Here is a 22446-nt window from a genome sequence, read left to right on the forward strand (position 1 = left end):
GGGAAATGCAAATCAAAACTACCATGAGATACCATCTTACACCAGTGAGAATGGCACATATTAAAAACACTAGCAACAACAAATGTTGGTGAGGGTGTGGAGAAAAAGGAACTCTTCTGCACTGTTGGTGGGAGTGCAAACTGGTCCAACCACTATGGAGAGCTGTGTGGAGATTTCTGGACCTACTAAACATAGAGCTTCCATATGATCCAGCAATTCCACTCCTAGGTATTTACCCAAAGGACACAGAAACATCAATTCCAAAGAACACCTGCACCCCTATGTTTATAGCAGCACTGTTTTCAATAGCTAAGCTTTGGAAACAGCCCAAATGCCCAAAAATAGATGACTGGATCAAGAAGATGTGGTACATATATACCATGGAATATTACTCAGCATTCAAAAAAGATAAACACATGCAATTTGCAGCAACATGGATGGCGCTGGAAGGGATCATGCTCAGAGAAATAAGCCAAAAAGAAAAAGAAAAATACCGGAGGGTCTCACTCATAGCAGGAATCTAGAAAACTTAAATAAGGGATCAGGAAAATGAATAACTATAAGAAAGTGAAAATCAAAATCAACAAAAAACTATGAATCAGAGACACTTTTAGGGGGGCGGGGGCAGGAGGGGAGGGATTGGTGTCAGAATGGGGGGGCTGCAATTGTATGGGGAATATAAAAATAAAATTTATTATTTAAAAAAAAAACATGAAAAAAAATAAAATAAAATAAAAAAAGAGCTTCTGCGCAGCAAAAGAGACAATAACAAAAACAGAAACCCCACCGACTGGGAGAAAATTTTTGCACACAACACTAACGATAAAGGATTGATCACAAAAATCTACAAAGAGCTGATGAGACTCAACAAAAACAAAGAAAATAATCCAGTCAAAAAATGGGCAGAAGAGCTAAAAAGAAACTTCTCTGAAGAAGAAATGCAAATGGCCAAGAGGCATATGAAGAAATGTTCAACATCACTTGTAACCAGGGAAATGCAAATCAAAACTACAATGAGATACCATCTCACACCAGTGAGAATGGCACATATTAAAAAAACTAGCAACAACAAATGTTGGCGAGGTTGTGGAGAAAAAGGAACTCTCCTGCACTGCTGGTGGGAGTGCAAAGTGGTCCAACCACTATGGAGAGCTGTGTGGAGATTTCTTGACCTACTAAATATAGAGCTTCCATATGATCCAGCAATTCCACTCCTAGGTATTTACCCAGATTACACAGAAACAGTAATTCCAAAGGGCACCTGCACCCCTGTTTATAGCAGCACTATTTACAATAGCTAAGGTATAGAAGCAACCCAAATGCCCAAAAATAGATGACTGGATCAAGAAGATGTGGTACATATACACAGTGGAATATTACTCAGCAATTAAAAAAGATAAACACATGCAGTTTGCAGCAACATGGATGGAGCTAGAAGGGATCATGCTCAGCGAAATAAGTCAGAAAGAAAAAGAAAAATATCGGATGGTCTTACTCATAGCAGGAATTTAGAAAACCTAAATAAGAGATCAGGAAAAAGACTAATCAATACAAAGTAAAAATCAAAATCAACAAGCAACTATAAACCAGAGACTCACTACGGTGGGGGAGGGGCGGGGAGAGGAAAGCCTAGGGTCAAAATAAGGGGTGGGGGTGCAATTATGGTGAATATAACCAAAATGAAAATGCATACATTGTGCAAAGATGAAAAAAGATGTAAGAATTATATAAAATAAAATATTTAAATTAAAAAAAAACCGGTTCCATTATGTATTCAGTGTATAAGCTCCACGCCATTCTCTCAAGAGTCTCTAAGCCTTTCTTGCACCGTCTACGTTCCTAAACTATGCTCTTGATCGCAAATCTTAATACTTTTTAGATAAAATACAAAGACACTTCCCAAACGTGATTTTATTTTAAAAATATACTCATTAATCCGGTAACGTATCTGATTCCTTTCTTTTATAATATTCTAAAGTTTGAAATATGCTTTACTTTCATTTTTTGGCCAAAAAAAGACTTTAATTCCAAAGTCTGGCTGCTTCACAGCCTTAATAATGTTCTAAGTACCAAGCAGAACTTCAAATGTTAAATGAAATCAGAGCATGTTCTGAACGGACCACAATATTTTATGGTAGAGAAGTACTCTCACCTGATTGCTGTGTTAAGGCTAAATTCCGATCATGAACATGAATTATACATGATCTTGTGTAAGAGTACTTTGAGACAAACTTTGAAAATGAAATGAAACCAAAGCAGTTGCATATTTGAGCTTTATAATGAACTTTATAATAATCAAAGACTGTCCAAATGCTAGCTTAAACTTTGCTAGTGGTGAATCTTTAGGTACATCATTTCATCTAGCTGAGCTCATTTTCCTTTTCTGTGGAATTATACTTCCCTCACAGAATTTAGTCATCAAAAGCAACTGGCACAAAATAAACTGTTCTATGAAAGACTGCAAGTTTTATTTATTGATCAATATTCTATAATCCTCTGATTTGTTTAAATTACTGCTTTGACACTGAAAAGATACACACTAAGGCAAGATATAGTCCAGGATCTCAAATGCAAACTGATTGCTTAGGCTCAGTATTGTTCTACATGCCTGGGCATATGCAATACATATTTGAGTTTCATGCCTTGATTGCATTTTAGATCAAGGAGTTTGAAAGGACCATCCTTATTAAGAGGAAGAACTAGTAAAGAAACAGTAAAGGTTTAGTTGCATTCACTGAGTTTGTGATTTAATTTTCTAAGAGTGGCACCTGGCACTGGTAACTTTCCAAACTCTACGGATAATGCTAATGAGCAATCAAAGGTGAACGCCAACATTTTTTTTTAAAGAATTTTTTTTTTAAAGATTTATTTATTTATACAAGAACCAGAGTACAGTCCAGATGCGCAGGAGGGTGAGAGGACTCACCAGAGACAGAGCGGGGAACAGAACAGGCAGTGACGAAATACACTGCTGAGGGGAGCAGCAGACGCGACAGGAGAGGTCTGCCGCACCATGTGGGACCCTCACTGGCCAGCCGGGATCGAACCGGCGCTGCAGAGGCTGTGGACAGCTTCACAGCGCTGCCCTCAACCACCTGCGCCACTAGGGGAGGCCCTGAACTCCAACATTTAACAGCTTTTTATTTTGTTAATCCTCTTTCTTCATGGTAATGAACATTATTACTCATAATTTCAAGATGTAAAGGTTCAGTCATATCAATATAAGAAATGAAAAAAAACCCCAAAAGAAAACATTTCACACGGGGTTTTTATAAACCACCTTTTACAACCTCAATCATTTATGCTTTCATCTTTACTTGTTCCTCACACATTTATTCACTGAGAATTTGAGTTCCCGAGAAAAACAGATGGCATGCTTACAGTTTAAATAAGCAATATCTAATTTATTTAGTTATGGAAGTCCTGTCAAGAATAATTTTCCTTACAAAAGCTTTTCTTTGTAAATATTAGTACAATTCTAAAAAATAAAAAGCATTCATGAACCTTGACGTAAGCTTCGTAGTACCTTCATTTTATTCACATGTAATATTAACTGCTACCGCTTTGGATACATACCTGCTCACCGTACAGTATAGGCCGGTTTAGGTTTATTCCCATAATAGCTTGGTTTTGGGTTAGTACAGTAGCAAATGCTATCACACTTTGCATTCCCTAAAAACAGGTAACTTCATTAATAAACTTCATTAATAAACTATGTACATTTATTACTCTCCCTAAAAAATATTTCAAAGTCAGTAATCTGGATTCTGATAAAATGGTGTTTTTAAAATGTAAGCATTTCCTACTCTCTGAATTATAAGTTGATTAAATTCAGAAATGAATTGTTATTGTCTTCTTTTCTCCCTGTCCTAAAATCTGTATACAACACACCTGGGGAATTTCTTAAATTCATCAGTATCCATTTCCTAGGATATCTGCCTCCAGGGTTTCCAGCCTTCTAGTTCTCTGTATCACGCAGACTTCAGATATAGAGATACACATGTGGATCCCAGCTAAGGCTCTACGCTATTTGAACACGTGTATTTATGTAAACATTCTTTCATATTCATACTAGTACTTTAAGTATGTGTGTGGTGGGAAAGGTAAATAATGCAATTTTCAGATATTTTACAGGCCTCCATCTTCACCTTGGAAGGGCCTAACCTTCTGCATCTCTGTGATGGACACCACCACACATAGTCAGCTATTTGTGGGTCTCTCCTCTGTCATTCTTCTTACCTGTCTTCATCAAGTTGACCAGTAAGTCATAGATTTTTGCCTCAAATTAGTTCCTCTCTATGGCCACCACCACACCCCCAATCTTCATTGTCCACCTGGCTATTGTAGTGGTTTCCTCTGCCACCCGCCAATTCCCTACAGAGAAACCTGTAACCTTTTAAAAGTACCCATCACATCATGTCACTCCTCAAGTTAAAACCTTTCCATGCTTTCTGCTACTTCATTTACAACACAGTCCCCCTTCCACTGGTCCAAGATCCACACCCATAATCCACACCACATTGCTGTGAATTTCTCCATTTTCACTTTCACTTTTGAGTTCTTAAACCTGCCAGACTCATTATTTTATTACTCGTGTACCTTCCTCAGGATTTTTGCTTTACTGCACTAACAGTAAGTGTTACTGTTAATACTTTCTACATTAAATCAACTCACTTTTCACTTCTTTATTTTAAAATACAATGTATTTATTTAAAACTTCCATAGATGGAAAAGCATAATCTCTTGAAATTAATAAAAAGCAATCTATAAAAATGAATATGACAATAAATGTTTACCCAGAACCATACTGGCTGCATCTACTGTCTTTTTAAGCTTCAGAACCTATTGCCCCCAATAGCCTCCTGGTTCATCCATTGTTTGCATATCCCAGTGACTTTCCATAATTCTGAAACTGTACAACAGGTTCTGAACAATAGCCCTCAAGGTTTGAATGCATGCTTGAGAAAAGGAAGCCTGGAATTTGAGAAATGCATAAAGCATACACTTCTCACTATCTCACAGATGCAGTCGCAGAGAGCTTCTATTTATTTTTTTTATTTTTGGTAGATGATTTCAAGTGACTTTTTAAAATTTTTTTTTTAAATTTATTATATCATTGCTCATTTTTGGACAGATTTGATTTCTCCCCTCAGGTGTAGTCCCCATAGTTCTCCCATCAGCAGTATAAAGTGTTCCTTTTTTGCCACATCCTCGCCAGCATTTATTCTATTTTTTTTTTTTTATGGGTCCTTTTCCCTGGTGTGAGGTGGTATCTCATTGTGGTTTTGACTTACTTTTCTCTAATAATGTGATGCTGAACATTATTTGTTTCATATGCCTGTAGGCCATTTGCATTTCTTTTTTGGTGAAGTGTCTTTTTAGCTCTTTTGCCCATTTTTTTGATTGGGTTGTTTTGTTGTGATTTTTTTTTAGGGTTTTCTATGTATATTATCATATCATCTGCAAATAAAGATAGTTTTACTTCTTTCCCAATCTGGATTTCTTTTATATTTTTCTCTTGCCTAATTGCTTTAGCTAGGACTTCCAGTATTAAATTAAAAAGCTGTGGTGAAAGTGGACATCCTTGTCTTGTTCCAGAGTTTATTGGAAAAGCTTTCAATTTTTCACCATTGAGAATATCAGCTGTGGGTTGGTCAAAGAGGGCCTTTGTTATGTTAATGTATGTTCCTTTTATCCCAAGTTTTTCAAGAGTTTTCATCATAAATGGATGTTGAACTTTATCAAATGCTTTCTCAGCATCTATTGATATGATCATATGGTTTTTAGTTTTCATCATTGTGGTGAATTATGTTAATTGATTTGTGGATGTTGAACCATCCATGTTTCCCTAGAATAAATCCCACTTGGTCTTGGCATATAATCCTTTTGATGCATTGTTGAATTCAGTTTGCTAAGACTGTACTGAGGATTTTAGCATCCATGTTTATTAGGGAAGGTGATCTGTAGTTTTCTTTTTGTGTGTTGTTATTATTGTTTGATTTTGCTATTAGTGTGATGTTGGCCTTATAAAATGTATTTGGGGGGCCTCCCCGGTGGCGCAGGTGGTTGAGCGCAGCGCTGTGAAGCTGTCCGCAGCCTCTACAGTGCCAGTTTGATCCCCACCGGCCTCGGAGCAACCCAAATGATGAGCAGACCTCTCCTATTTCGCCTGCTGCTCCCCTCAGCAGTGTATTTCAGTCAGTCTGTCTGTTCTGTTCCCCCCTCTGTCTCTGGTGAATCCTCTCATCCTCCTGTGCATCTGGCATGTATCCCAGCTCTTGTATAAATAAAATAAATTAAAAAAAAATGTATTGGGTAGTGTTCCCTTTTCCCCCATTTTCAAAGTTTTTGCAGGATAGGCATTAGATCATCTTTGAAACCATCTGGTCCTAGGCTTTTATTTTTTGGGAGTTTTTTGGTTACGGTTTCAATTTCACTGCATGAAACTGATTTGTTAAGTTTTCTATTTCTTCTTTATTCAGCCTTGGGTGATGTATAATTCTAAGAATTTGTCACAGTCATGTCATTTAGATTGTTGAACTTGTTTGCATATAAATGTTCATAATATGTTCTAATTATCCTCTATATTTCTCCTGTGTCTTTTGTAATTTCTCTTTCATATACGGTCCTATTTATTTGAGTTTTCTCCCTCTTTTTCTTTGTGAGCCTCACTGGAGGTTTGTCTATTTTGTTTATTTTTTTCAAAGAACCAGCTTTTGGTTTCCTTGATCTTTTGGGCTGTTGTTTCTTATTTCTATTTCATTTATTTTGGTTTTAACTTTTACTTTTTCTTTTCTTCTACTGGTGTTTGTTTTTGTTTTTGTTTTTGTTTTTTTCTAGTTTCTCAAGGTGGAAGACTAGGTTTTTTTCTTTGGGTTCTTTGTTTTTGATGAGGGCCTGTATTACTTTATACTTTCCTCTTAAAACTTCTTTTGCTGTGTCCATATGTCCTCACATGTTGTGTCCTCATTATCATTTGACTCAAGGTATTTTTATTTCTTCTTTGATTTCCTCATTAACCCAGTAGTCTTTCCATTTGCATTTTGTTCAGTCTCCACAAAATAGTGGATCTCCTTGCTCTCTATTTGTGGTTGATTTCTTCTTTGATATGCACCGAGTAGCAGGCTGGATTAGAGGATATTAGATTGATCTGTCCATTGAGTGGGGTGTTGAACTTTCCTACCACAAGTGTATTTTCTCCAATGTCTGTTTTCAGAGATGATAGTAATTACATATTAGATAAAGGGTGCTTCCTCATTTGGTGAGTACATTTTGATGTCTTTCTGGTGTATTGTTCCCTTCATCATTATAGAGTGTCCATCTATGGCTCTTGTCACTTTTTTAAGTTGGAAGTCTATTCTATCTAAGTATGACTGTCCTGGCCTTCTTTTGGGTGCCATTTGCTTGTAGAATTGTTTTCCAACCCTTTACTTTCGATCTATGATTATCTTTGGAATTTAGATATTCCTCCTGGAGGCAGCAGAAGATAAGGTTCTGTTTTCTAATCCAACCTGCTACTTGGTGTCTTTTTTATTGATGAGTTTAGTCCATTAATTTTTAGGGTGGTTATTAATTCATGGAAGTCTACTACTGCCATTTTGTTCACTGTTTTGTGGTTCTAGTCAATTTATTTCTTGTTCAGTGCTTTGTGTTCATTTCTCTATTGGTTTAGAACCTAAGGCCTTTTGTAATATTTCTTGGAGTGGGGGTTTAGTAGTAGTGAGTTTTTAAAGATTTTGCTTGTCTGAGAAGGTTCTTATTTTTTCCTCATAAGAGAAGAAAAGCTTTGCAGGATAAAGTATTCTTGGCTGGCATTTTTTGTCTTGGACTTGTTTTTGGTTTTAATTTTCTAATATTCTCTCTCTCTCTCTCTCTTTAATATTCTCTTTTTGCCCATAGTGTTTCTTCAGAGAAGTCTGATGTTAGCTTAATCAGTTTTCCTTTATAGATTTCTTCCCCCTCCCAGTTTCATTATTTTTTCTTTTCTTGAACTCAGAGCAGCTTTCAGCATCAACTTTAGTTTTTTGTTACAGCGTAACTATTCAATGTGAATTTTTTTTCAAAAATAAAATATTTCATTACATAATGAAGTGTTGTTTAAAATGAACACCATCTTTTTCTTTAAAAATCCCATTCAGGTTAAAAAGTGTTATGGATGAAAGTTGGGAGTGTGTTTATAAACAGAAGGTATTGTATAGTATTATTCAGTTAGATTTTATTAATAGCATTGTGTTTAGAGGGAAAAAATCTTTATCTCTGATATTAATTAGGCATTAGTAACAATCTTGGTCATTCTAAGACTGCCATTAGCTATTCTCTTACATAATTCTCTATGATGGTTTCCAGGGAGGAAGATCCCATATGTGGGTGATTGTCTAATAACTAATATACTCACCAGATCACAGTCACCCAGATCCAATTTCTCTAAAGATGAATTAATTTGTAGCATAGAAGCAAAAAACATTCCACCATTATTTTCAATCTTGTTTCCAGTCATTCTTAGATATTTCAGAGTTTTATTCTTCTGAAAAGTCAGGAAATAAGTTATTAATCCACAGAATCCTCTTTAGATCATCTGAGTTAAGAGAGCATATTACCATGTTTAACCAAGATAGGATATATTCCTTAAAGGTAACATTCAATTTTCCGTAATAGGTAAAAATCTTTAAAGGTTTAATATAAGATGGTCAGAAAACAGATGTCCAGTCAATGATCAGTAAATGAAGCACAACTCAATAAAGTTCCCTTTCATTGCAAAGAAAATTATATTCTGAGAAAATCAGAGAAATTAAGACAGAGCGGGAGAAGTGGAGAGCACTAAAAATTTCAATGACATTCTTGAAAGTAATAGAACAAATACTGACGAAATTTGTATGAAACCACAAAAAACCATGAATAGCCAAAGCCCTACTGATGAAAATATAGGAGAAAGTTGGTATCATACTTCCAAGCTATACTACAAAGCCATAATAATTAAAAGTTTGATATTGGAACAAAAACAGACACACAGACCAATGGAACCGAATAGAGAGCCCAGAAATAAAGCCACACTTATATGGACAACTGATCTTTGACAAAGGAGCAAGGAGCATGCAATGGAACATGGACAGTTTGTTCAATAAATGGTGCTGGGAAAACTGGACCACCACATGCAAAAAAATGAAACTAGAACACTACCTATCACTGTGCACAAAAATCAACTCAAAATGGATAAGAGAACAGGACATAAAACCTGAAACCATAAAATATATAGAAGAAAATATAGGTAAAACACTACAAGACATACATCGCAATAACATCTGTAAAGACTCATCACCCAGAGCAAAGACAGTCAAGGCAAAGATAAATACCTGGGATTACATTCAACTGAAAAGCTTCTGTACAGCAAAAGAGACATTAACCAAAACAGAGAGACACTCCATGGATTGGGAAAAAAATCTTTGCACTCCATTCAACTAATAAGGGACTGATCACAAAAACATACAAAGAACTCACACGACTCAACAAAAACAAAATTAACAATCCAGTCAAGAAACGGGCAGAAGAACTTAACAGACATTTCTCCAAAGAGGAAATGCAAGTGGCCAACAGGTATATGAAAAAATGTTCAACATCCTTTATAATCATGGAAATGCAAATCAAAACCACATTGAGATACCACCTCACACCAGTAAGAATGGCACATATCAAAAAAACAAGCAACAACAAATGTTGGCGAAGATGTGGTGAAAAAGGAACTCTCCTACATTGCTGGTGGGAGTGCAAACTGGTCCAACCACTATGGAAAGCTGTCTGAAGGTTCCTCAGTCTACTAAAAATGGAGCTACCACCACTCCTGGAGATCTACCCAAAGGACACAAAAACATTGATTCAAAAATACCTATACTCCAATGTTTATTGCGCTATTTACAATAGGTAAAACCTGGAAACAACCCAAATGCCCAAAAATAGATGACTGGATCAAGAAGATGCGGTATATACACACAATTGAATATTATTCAGCAATCAAAAAAAAAAATAAACTCATGCCATTCACAGCAATGTGAAAGAATTATGCTCAGTGAAATAAGTCAGAAAGAAAAAGAAAAATATTGGATTGTTTCACTTATAGCAGAGGAATATAGGGGAATCCAATAAGAATTAGTGTAAAAAAATAATAGCAGTACAAAACACAACAAAGCAAAACCAGACAATTATAATCAGAGACATACTGCAGGGGAGGAAGAGGGAGAGGGGTCAGAGGAACAGAAGGAGGAGCACAGGGGACTGAGGTGATGGTGCACGGGTGCATTGGTAAAGGAAACTCTATGGGGACTACACCTGAGGGGGTGGTGGGAAGCAAATATTGTTTAAAAATGAAAAATAATGTAAAAAAATAAAAAATTAATAAAAAATAGATAAATTATTTACATTATAAAAAAATAAAAGCTCAAAAGTGCTCATGTCTACATTTTAATAAATTAAGGTGCAGTAAAATATGCATTCCCATTTACTGAAAGTAACATAAGTTCACATTAACATTTGATTCCGTTTGCTCTCTCAGAAGTCAAAATTCCCATTGTTAGTTTGAGGTATATAAATGCTTACATGTAGTGCTTTAGCAATCAATTCTCCACCTTCAGGTCCAATATCATTAAACATAAGGTTTAAATAAGTGAGATTAACTTGTTTCTATAGGAAGAGAAGTTATTAAACATGTATTATTAGAAATCAATCAAAAGTATATATATTTGAGTTGCTTTAGTTAAGCAAAAGTGTTCGCCTTCAGAAAAAAAAATCTTTACAACCTGGAAAACCTTAAAGTTCAGCTGTTGTGGGGAAAAAAATCCTACTCCTATGTTTCTTCTTTACACTTACACTACTTCCACTCTCACACTTCTAGTACCACCAAGCAATTCTCTGCTACACCAGTTGGGTGCCCTAATTTAACTCAAATCCAACACTATGTACCTGGAGACTGTGTCAGATCACATAGATTACAGGCTCAGCCCCACAAGGTATTCCCACCCTACTTAGATGCTAGTTGTAGGCTCAGCCTATCACCTGTGCTTCTGACCAAAAGGCTATAAAACAGAGGTCCCCACAACCTTCTCCCCAGGTTTGATTAAATTGTTAGAGTGGCTCAAAGAACTCAGGGGAACATTTATGTTTACAAATTTATTAAATGATATTGATAAAGGACACAGATGAAGAGCCAAATGAAGACACATAGGGCAAGATCTGGGAGGGTCCCAGGTGTTAAGAGCTCTGTCTCCAGATGTTGATATATTCAGTCTGGAAGTTCTCTGAACTCTGTTCTTTTAGGATTTTCATGGAGATTTGCTTACTTAGGCATTGTCAGTTATTAACAGCAGTTTCCAGTCCTTTCACCCTCTTTGGGGCAAGGCAGAGGGGATGGGATGGATGAAAATTCCAAGCTTCTAATTATGACTTGGCCTTTCTGGTGATCACCTCACATTCAGGAGCCCAATCAAAGCCACCTCAAGAGTACAAAATATGCCCTTAATGTTCTTACCACATAAGAATGACAAAGGTTGCAGGAGTCAAGGACTGAGGGCAGAGGCCAGCATTTAGTTTTTATAATTTGATGTAAGCAAAAGACACTACAATTAAGGGGGGGGAGGAAATTGCCACTTTCATTAAACATAAATAATTTTAATACAAATGAGAGAAAAATACTACATTTAGTTTTGACCGATAATTCAAAGTATGGATGTGCTTTATCTAACCAGTGTAAAACAAAAGGTACAAAAAATCATTGCAAAAAGATAACTTAGGAAATCTAGGTACCAGCTCTACTGAGATCATCTACACAAATGGGTTTCTGTGTATTTCAAGTGTTATAAATATAGCCCAGAGTAAGGAGTATTTTGCCTGCTTGCCATTAGATTAAGTAGTTTCATTGTACACAGAACTAAGAATAATTCAATGATGATGATTTTTGCAGCACATCTATTTGTGATAGCTAAGAATAACTTGGTTACTTCATATTTTTTAAATTTTCACTTTGTCCTGATGTTGTCCAGATGTTGTCCTGATGCTATTTCATGGATATAGCGATTTTAAGAGCATTTTAACTCATCAGAAGTACTTTTAGCAGATTTGGGACATGTATCAATAGTTAGAACATTTAAAAAACAGCTTAAGGGAGAAATAAAAATTATATACTGCTCTAAATATTTTAATTGAAAATAAACACGTATTTGTCAATCTCTTGAGATTAAAAAATAAAGAGTTTTTCTTTGATTATACCTACTCTAACTGATAGAACACACTACCAGGTTATAAAATACAACCACAATGCATCATGTTTAGATTGGGTGTCTCCAAAGTAGTCTGCAATAAAGGGTTAGCTTAGCAGGACTTGGATGCTCAAACCCTGCATAATCCAAAGAAAGGACTGTTTCTTAACAAGCTCCTGGAAAGGGAAAGAAAAAACTTGAGAACATTTTGCAGTAAAATACCTGAAGCAGTTTTGCAGCATAGTAAGCGCCAACATCACTTATCACATTATATCTAGCATCCAAACCTGAAGAACACAGAGGAATAGAAACTGATATTTTTGCTTATACTGAATACTTAAAATCAGGAAGAAAAAAGGCAGGAGATAATCATTCTAAAGGAGCCATACCAGTAATACGTGGGTTCTTTAAAATTCTAGAAAGAACCCAAAAATCTTCACCTGTTACTCTTTCTACTGGTATTAAGCGATTATTACCAGCAATGTTTAATGTGATTCCTTCCAGTCTGTTAAGATAAAAAAAAAAAAAAATCCTGAAATACAAAGAAATGCAGTAAAACAAAAATGTTTTATTTATTCAAGTGTAAATAGTAACATCATGGATTGCATTCACTGAAAGCAAGGATGTACCCCAATATATTTATAGCAGATAAATTAAAACTACTGAATATTTCATAGATTTTGCAAAGTGCATAATATATACTATTTCTCACACACAAAAAATAAAGTATCCTCACTTAAAAGATAATGACAATGATTTCAATGATTTGCACAAATAAACCCATCTCATAGGAATTAAGGATAAATCTGGAGAGCAAAAGAAGTGTTACTATGCTTTTTCCAAAAGTAATATCTGCTAACAGTGTTACTTATCTACTTCTCTGATCCAGATATGTTCATTTAAACAGGCATTTTCAAATTAAAATCACTCAGCATTCCAGGATTTTCACACAAACAAGTATTGGTGAATATTACTGATGCAATCAAATTTTTGTCTTCCTTACCCTTTTTCAATTTCTTCATCCACTTCTTGGAGTATACGCAATATGTAAGGGTTGGTTTTCTGAGACAATTCTATACATTTATTAGAATAAAATCCTTGGAGACTGCCCATAGGTGTGGGATCTTCTGAAAAAATAAAAGCAATACCCTTAATCATGTACCAATTATTCCAGGAGATTTCCTTTTTCAAAAGAAAGTTACACTTCTTTCAAAGATATGAGTAAGTGTGTACACACATACAGTCAGTGCGGTGAAGAAAACAAAACAATCAAGGCTAGAGAAAGAAGAAAAATAGAAGTGAGGAATACAAGAGAATAAAACTCCTGTTTGGAAACTAAGGCCACAGAAGATCCCAGTGAGAGTGTATAGACACTCACTTGTGACATAAAAGAAGAACTAACCTCTAATATGTCACAGGCCTGGTGACTGATGAAAATGATGTCCACAGAAAATTAATATTTTGTCCATGCATCTAACAATGTTAAGAGTACAGAATCAAATTGACACTAAAACCTCTTTCTACAATACCACTCTGGGTTAGAGTGACAATCTCAAAAGGAATGTGAAAGACCACCAAGTCCCATAGGCTTCTTGGGAGCCCTCTGTACCACCCAAGTTCTTAGCAACTGTGACTATAGCTCTGTTGGTCCTTCCTAATGCCAAACTGAGATCTGTCTCACAGAATCTCTTCACCTCGTCTGGTCTTCCATTTCCTCTTTCTAAACTAGACTTTTTTGTTGTCAGTCCTTAATGGAGAGGACAGAAACAAAGCAGGAGTTGAGATCTTCCTCTACTATACTAGCAGCTTTCCTTAATGGTCTTACTGTTTTTAACATGACTTCAAAACATCTTTGTGAGGCCCAGTCCTTTGGGGAAGGTGGGAATGAAAGCTAAGCTGTTACTTTTCTTACTATCACACACCACTGTCTGTGTTTGTTTTCTGTACTGGGAGATTTACTCAACTAGTCTGGCGTCTTAAGAGTCAGCTTCTCTAATTCTCTCCATTTCAGATATGCACTTTGCTGAGTGATTTCCATAACATATAAAATAAACAGATTGCAAAATGAATTTGCAAAGCAAGATTTAAGATGAGGAAAATTATACTAAAAATGAAAATGAACTTCCTTTACAGTCTTTTAAAATAAGCTTTAAGTTAAATTTAAGACATAAATTTAAGACTTAATTTTAAACCATTTGGAAACTTCAATATCAAAAAAAAAATATGATACAGCAATTCCACTTGTGTTATTTCCTGGAGGAAATAAAAAAACTAACTCAAAAAGATCTGTGTGGTAGAGAGGATGCAAGATGGCTTCAGAGGAAGTCCCTTGCGTAGCTCCTCAGAGGGTTATCTAGATTAACCCGTGCAGTACTGCACCCACTGGCTTGGGAAAAAAACTGGAATACCTCTTGGACAGTAGAGACCAGGCAGACTGCACCAGAAAGGACACAGAATACACTCATGCTTCAGTAAACAAGAAATGGTTGGAAAGAGACACTTGGAGGCTGTAGTCCAGGGTAGGAGGCTGCCGTACAAACTATGGCACCACTCAGCTAGTGGCCCCAGTGATGTGAGAACCTAACACATGGAAGCATATAGTGAAGACTGAGGGGAAATGCATACAAAGGAGCTAGGATGTGCCCAGCAGACTAGGTCCCCAGTGAAAGGAACAATGACAGTGTGCTGGACTCTCCCACCCCCAACCTTTGGAACTGATACTAAGAACACATAAAGACAGTAGTATCTTGGGTCTGGAATCCCAGAGGGGAGGGCTATCATCAGTGCCACAAACAAGAGCCTGCCTCTACCCATTCAGACCAGTGGTTTGGCCCCTCCAAACTCCTCCCTCACACCAACTCAGTAGCTGCAAGATTAGGTGTCATACCTAAAATTACATAAAAATCAGAATGCCAACTTTTGGAAAGTGATAGTAGTTCAAGTCGCTGAGATCTAAAACAGCAAGATGAGCCAACCAAAAATCACACCACATGGCAACTTTAGACCTGAAGGGAATATGACACCACATGTAGAGGACAACTCCCATAATTCAACCACATAATTTGTAAGATTTTATCTTCCTAAATAGAGTGAGTGAAAAATCACCATGATAAAGAAATTCAAAGAAATGGGTGAAAGTGAAGAAAAACAAGTCAAAGCAATAAAAAAAGAACTCTAAAAAGCTAAGCAGAGAGATACAACAAAACTCAGAAAAACAAATGAAAGTCCTTAGAAATACAACTAACCAAAAAAAATACAAATTGAGGATTTAAAGAAAATAAAAGATGTAAAAAGACTAGTAGAGGAGATAAATTCTGCAAAAACTATAAAAGCAGATTATACCAAATTGAGGATCAAATCTTACAGCTGCTATGTGAAAATAATAATGCACAAATGAATCAAGAAGAAAGAGAACTATCAAGTTTAAAAAAAGAAGAAATATCTTGAGAATTATCAGACTCCATTGGAAAGGGAACATAAGGATAATGGGTATTCCAGAATGGGGAAGAAAGCAAGAAGTAAACAGAGAACCTATTCAAAGAAATAATAAAGATAAACTTTCCTAACCTGGGGAAGGAACTAAATATACAAGTCCATAAAGCAAAAAGAAAGAACAGATGGTTAGCTTAGGGTAATGAGACCCACACCAAGATACATAGTCATGAAACTTCCAAGAGTTTGAGACCAAGAAAGAATATTGAAAACGGATATGGAAAAAAATAGGTTACCAATAAAGGTATTCCTAATAGGTTTATGTCAGACACCTATGAGAAAACTCTATGGGCAAGGGCAGAATGGAATAACATCCTGAAAAAATTAAAGGCAAAAATTGTCTGTTAGCCAAGAATACTATAGTCTATAAGAATCACCTTCAGGGGCCTCCCCATTGGTGCAGCGGGTTGAGGACAGCGCTGTGGAGCTGTCCACAGCCTCCGCTGTGCGAGTTCCATTCCTGGCTGCCAGGGAGATTCCCACATGCGGTGACAGACCTCTCCTGTCTTGCTCACTGCTCCCCTCAGCAGCGTTTTCAGTTGTCTGCCTGTTCTGCTCCCCACTCTGTCTCTGGTGAATTCTCTCACCCTCCCACACCTCTAGCCTATACCCCAGTTCTTGTATAAATAAATAAATCTTTAAAAAATAATCACCTTCAGATATGAGGGAGAAATAAAGGCTTACCAGACAAAGAGAAGTTGAAGTAGTTTGTCAACACAAGGCCTCCCCATAAGAAATGTTGAAAAGTACTCTTCTATTTAATTTAAAGAGAAAATCAACAACCACAAAAACTGAAACAGGAAATAGATAGAACCAGAAATCTAGAGACAAAATGGTAGTAGCAAAGCCTCATATATCAATTTTCACCCTAAATGTAACTGGATTGAATTCAACAACCCAGAGGCAGAGTATCTGGTAAGATCAGGAAAAAAACAAACAAACAAACAAACAAACAAACAAACAAACCCAAATGTCTGCTGTCTCCAGAAGACTTATCTGAGCTCAAAAGATTAACACAGGCTCAAAGTAAATGGCTGAAAAACAATCCTACAAGCAAAGAGAACTCCCACCTCTTCCCCAGAAAAGGCAGGGACAGCCATAAAACAGGCTTCTAGCTAAACAAAAGCTACAAGGGACAGAGTTGGACTTTATATAATGATTATGGGATCAATACATTACTAAGACATAACATTATGGACATATATATGCACCAAGTGAAAGAACAGCAAAATATATGACAACTATTATCTTTTTTTTAATTTTTTAAATTTTTTTTAAAGATTTATTTTTATTTTTTTTAAAGATTTATTTATTTATTTATACAAGCACTGGGTACAGTCAGAAGCGCGGGAGGGTTCACCAGAGCCAGAGCGGGGAACAGAACAGGCAGAAGGACCGAAGTACACTGCTGAGGGGAGCAGCGGGCGGCAGGAGAGGTCTGCGTGCCATGTGGGACCCTCCTCCAGTGGCCGGGGAGCAGCTGGGGATCGAACCGGTGCTGCAGAGGCTGCGGGCAGCTTCGCAACCCAGTGCTTAACCGCTACGCCACCGGGGAGGCCCAAGATTTATTTATTTTTATACAAGAACTGGGTACAGGCCACATGCGTGGGAGGGTGAGAGGATTCACCAGAGAGAGAGTGGGGAACAGAACAGGCAGACTGACAAAATGCACTGCTGAGGGGAGCAGCGGGCGTGACAGGAGAAGTCTGCCGCGCCATGTGGGACCCTCGCTGGCCCGTCAGGATCAAACCTGCACTGCAGAGGCTACAGACAGCTTCACAGTGAGGCGCCCAACTGCCTACACCACCAGGGAGACCCAAGACAACTATTATCAACATCAAAACTGATATTGGTGGCAACATAACAGTAGTAGGGGGATTCAATTTTTACAAACAGATCAGCTACACAAAAAATAAACAAGAAAACAATAGTCTTATGAGGAATCAGACCACATAGGCTTAACATTTATAGTACACTGCACCACAAGAAAACTGAGTACACTTAAGGGCACATGGAAGGAACATCTCCAGGATAGACCACATACTGAGTCACATTGACAAGAAATTCATTAAGATTGAAATTGTATCAAGTATCTTCCCTGGTCACAGTGGTATCGAGCTAGAAATCAACAACAAAAAGAAAGCAGGTGAAATCTCTAATATGTGGAAACTGAGAACTAAAAATTTCGATTTGAAAAAAATCAAAAAAGAAACTAAAAAATACCTGGAGACAATCAAAAATAAAGATACTACTTATCTGAATACCCAAAAATGAATCAATGCAATTCACCACATCAACAAAAGATGAAAAAATCATACGATCATATCAGTAGATGTAGAGAAAGGGTTTAACATTCAACATCGATTTAACATAAAGACGCTTAAAAAACTGGGGATAGCTGCAACATACCTCAATATAACAAAGGCCACATGTGTTCTGTAGAATGCTAATCTACAAGATGATTAAAGATGTTCTAAACAGAATGGGATTTATTGTCAAGTAAGTTTGAGTAATATTGAATGAAATCAAGTTAGACAGAGCCCTATCTATATACTGAAGACAAAATGCAGAGGTGCACAGACTTCAAATTATTGATTCTGGAGGGGATGGAGGGTAAGATTAGCCATTTCCCAGATTGCTGTGACCATAGGAATGCAATCTATTCCCCAGATGCAATTTAGCATCCAGGGAAATACACACAGCAGAAAGTAGATCTCAAAGACAAGATCTCAAACAGAAGTTGAAAGTTGGCTGCTCTGGGCTTCTTTCTGGCTACTACCATTTTCTGTGTTGAAAAGAGGTGAGGGGGCTTCTGCTGGTGGCGCAGGCAGTTGAGCGCCGGGCTGTGAAGCTGTCCGCAGCGTCTACAGCGCCGGTTCTACCCAGGCTGGCCATCCAGGGTCCCACATGGCCTGGCAGACCTCTCCTGGCGCGTCCGCTGCTCCCCCCAGCAGTGTATTTTGCCAGTCTGCCTGTTCTGCTCCCTGCTCTGTCACTGGTGAATCCTCTCACTCTCCCGCGCATCTGGCCTGCACCCCGGTTCTTGTATAAATAAATAAATAAATCTTTAAAAAAAAAGAGGTGAGGATTGCCCTGAGAATCTGAGTCACTGCCTACCTTCAGCTGACAGCATCACATCTGGGAATGCAGAAATGTCAGACTTACAGCTCCTGTTTTTGTGAAGACATGAAGGAGTCTTAGAGTATAGGTTAAACATAAGAATAGTTACATGAATAGTCCCGTAACTACCACGGACTGATCATTTTAAAATTATTTGTTTTTCTGCTGAATTTAAAATTCACTTAAATACTACTGTAAGCCAAGATTTTATGGTGCAAATATTTATTTCCCTACTGTAGTCACATAAGAGAAAAATAACAAATCAGTCTTCAAATTGTAAACGCTAGCTATGCGGGACAATGTGTTTAGAACCTCACCCAAATTTCATTTTCATCCACACCTAACCCCTGGATTCCAAATAATTTCCACCTAGTAACATTTAAAAATATTTAGAGAAAGGGCTCTTTTGGAGGCTGTTCCCTATACCCTCCTATTCGAGAACAAAATATCCCAGGGTGGATTGTCAGACTTGGGTGCGTCTCCAGAATCATTTGTATGACTGAACAAGACACTTAAACTCCCCCTCGGGCTGGCGGGAGCCCTAACCGCCTCTGTCGCGCGTGCAGGGAGGAATACACACGACCCGCTTCTGGTGCAGCTCCTTATCTAGAAGCACATACTTTAAAGCAAGCATCCCAAATGGAAAACAGGGGTTCGGGGGGGGGGCGAGATTAAAGAGCAGGGACAGGCAGGCTGTATTTCATTTGCTAGAGAGAATTCATGCGCGCAGAAGTCAGTCACGCAGAGGCGGCAAGTCAGCAGGAGCCCCAGACTTGCTCACCAGGACCCCGCTCTCTGGAGCTGCCACAAAGAGCAGGTCCAGAAGCGCTCCCGGGCTCCTTCTCCGAGACCCTCCGAGCAAAGGGTCGAGGATTTTCTATCCCGTGAAGGACGGGCCTTCAGGGGAACTTGGGTGTCCCCTCCAGCCCACCTTTGGGGGCGTCCCTAAGCTGAGGCTGCAGCCGCGGTTCCCAGGGCCGCCCCCCGCCGCGCCGCCTCTGGCCGGCGGCTGTTCCGAGGACGGCGGGCGCGACCCGACAGCTGGGACCCCGGCGCCGCTCGCGCGTTTGCTCCGAACCAGGCGTCCCCGAAGGACACCCGGTTTCTTACCGCAACCACCGGTCGCAGTCGAGGAGAGAGCAGGGGCGGGAGAGGGGACGGGACAAGGGGCCCCGGACTCGGGCCGGGCGGCTTCCTCAGGGGTGCTCCGCATGCTCTTTACCCCTAGCCTGGGCGGCGGCGTTGTTATGACGACCGCGCGCACCCCCAAACCCCGCCCCGGCTGCTGACGTAGGCACCGCGCAGCGCGGGGGCGCGGACGGACTGCGTCACTTCGGGCCCGGCTTCCCGGGGGCGGCGCGAGTGCTGGGGCGTGAAGGCCCGGCCGGCAGCAAACCCCACCCCCTGCCCCGTGCGGTGCGGAATCCTTGGTCGCCCCATGTGGATCCCGGTCACCCCGCCCGGGATGAAAGGCACGCAAAGGGAGGGCGCCTGCTCCTTCGCGGGGAGAAGTTAGCGCGGCTTCGGAGGCGCTGCTGATTGGCTAGGGGCTCCGTCTACAAAGACGATTGTGACACAGCCCCTACCCCCAAAGTGTGCCCAGCCCTGCTGGGCCCAAGCCGAGGGCCGGAGAATACCTGCACGGACGGGACGCGGAGCTAAGGCGGCGATAGGGAGGCGTGTAGCTCAGCCTTGTGGAGGGGCGGGAAATCAGGGAATACTTCTTGGAGGAGATACACCCTGACTGGTCCGAGTGAGCCTGCCAGAGAACAGGACTTTGCGGTGCACCCTGGAGAAGCGCAGGTACTTGGGGCTGCCTAGATGATTGGGGGACAAGTAGTGCCAGAGCCAAGTGGAACCTGCGCATCCTCTAAGAACCACAACTGTTGGGGGACAGGGCGCTGGGAACAGCGCCAGGTAGGTGGCATAGTCAATAGGAATAAAGAAAATCAGAAGCATGAACAAGAATATTATGAGTCAACAAAATACTAAAGAGGAGGAAGCATATATAAGCAAATATTGGAAAGCATATATAATCAAATAATAGAAAGTTGACACCTGGTCATAAAGAATTTTTTAGACGGTAGGTTAGGCATAACTCCTGTGGTAACCACTAAGCAAACACAAATGAAGAATTAGATAGCAACACTAGGGAAGTCATCCAAATCAAAGAATAGAAAAAATTGAAAGAGAAAGATAAAACCATCAAAAATAATAATAATAAAACAGAACACAGTAAGTGACCCCTATGTATTAATAATCACCCTAAATGTGAATGGCCGAAATTCGCCAAAAGGCACAGAATGATAGGTTGGGTTAAAAATTTTCATCCATCTGGGAGTCCCCTGAGCGCCGCGCTGTGAAGCTGTTCGCAGCCTCTGCAGTGCTGGTTCGATCCCAGCCGGCTGGTGAGAATCCCACATGGCACAGCAGACCTCTCCTGTCACGCCTGCTGCTCCCCTCAGCAGTGTATTTCGGTCGGTCTGCCTGTTTTGTTCCCTGCTTTGGCTCTGGTGAATCCTCTCACCCTCTCGCACATCCGGCCTGTACCCCAGTTCCTGTATAAATAAATAAATCTTTAAAAAAAGAAGTTCCACCTTGATTAGGACTTCCTTCCTACATGCTGCAACCAGATTCATCCCATCAAAGCTGTGCAGTGTATCGAGCAAGGTCACCGCCCGATTCTGACTACGACTGAGATGCTTAGGGTACTTGAAGGCTGTAAGCCCAGTTTTTATTTTGGCATGGAATCTGTCTCCCAGGCCAAAAAGAAGTTTTATTTCCAGTCTTGGGGAAAGCCTCCTCTTTTCCTACCCTCAAAACCCATCATCCTGCCTCCAACCCACTGTCTGCCTCTAAAACCCCTGGCATGTCAACTAATCAAATGGCTTATATTTTCCACCACAGGCCTAAAGAGCAGCTGTTGCTATGAAGCTTCTATTCTTCTGTGTCCATTGAGGCAGGGAATCCCAAAATGCCTAGTCACCCTCTTGGGACTGGAGGGAAAGGGTGTGAGAGGAGAAAAAAAAACAAAAAACAAAATGTAAAATGATTGCTCTAAGTTTTCCCAGCACAAGTTTTACGATGTGCTGATTATTCTGACAAATGTGCTTCATTTCTCTTAAAAAATAAAAAGCTACACTCCATCTTATTTTGCAAATGGTAGTGAGACCTAGCAGGGGATGAAGCCAGAATTCCAGTTCAGAAGTGTCAGATTCCCAGGATTTACTCTTCTCTCACAACTGCTAGGCCAGAGCTGTGAGTCTGCAAATAGAGGGGGGATGTGCTGTATGGATGGAAAGCAAGCCAACAATGGGACTGAGAGAACAGCCCTTGTTGACCCAACCGTAGAGGTCTAAGATTAGACCAAGTGGAGCCCTTCAGGACACCTAGAGCACCCACACAAATTCCCTTCTCCATGGCTGGTCCTGTGCTTGCAAGAGACTCATTTAAAACTGAAAGAGAAAAACAAAGAGAAAGTTATGAGCAAGTTCTTATAAGTCAAGAACGCAGAAATAAAAGCAGGATCTGTTATTCTCATGTCAGATAAAAGTAGACTTTCAGTCAGAAAAGGTGATTAGGGACAAAGACA

The 22446-nt window shown here is 39.2% G+C and overlaps 1 protein-coding gene across 1 annotated transcript in view; it reads right to left on the reverse strand.

Annotated features, from left to right (window-relative positions):
- The window catches only part of LRRC34 (leucine rich repeat containing 34), a gene marked incomplete at its 5' end in the record, with an annotated part of 31174 nt that extends 11107 nt beyond the window's left edge, over positions 1 to 20067 (reverse strand). Inside the window, 9 exons of the mRNA XM_084232628.1 lie at positions 3577 to 3672; positions 8396 to 8524; positions 10588 to 10671; positions 12465 to 12529; positions 12632 to 12747; positions 13246 to 13369; positions 18852 to 18930; positions 19636 to 19731; positions 19786 to 20067. Of these exons, the coding sequence (XP_084088754.1) occupies positions 3577 to 3672; positions 8396 to 8524; positions 10588 to 10671; positions 12465 to 12529; positions 12632 to 12747; positions 13246 to 13369; positions 18852 to 18930; positions 19636 to 19731; positions 19786 to 20067 (1071 nt within the window). The remainder of the gene's footprint in view (positions 1 to 3576; positions 3673 to 8395; positions 8525 to 10587; positions 10672 to 12464; positions 12530 to 12631; positions 12748 to 13245; positions 13370 to 18851; positions 18931 to 19635; positions 19732 to 19785) is intronic.
- Positions 20068 to 22446: the final 2379 nt, after the last annotated feature.

Source organism: Talpa europaea, assembly GCF_964194135.1.
Source record: "Talpa europaea genome assembly, chromosome: 4".
Classification (NCBI taxonomy): domain Eukaryota; kingdom Metazoa; phylum Chordata; class Mammalia; order Eulipotyphla; family Talpidae; genus Talpa; species Talpa europaea.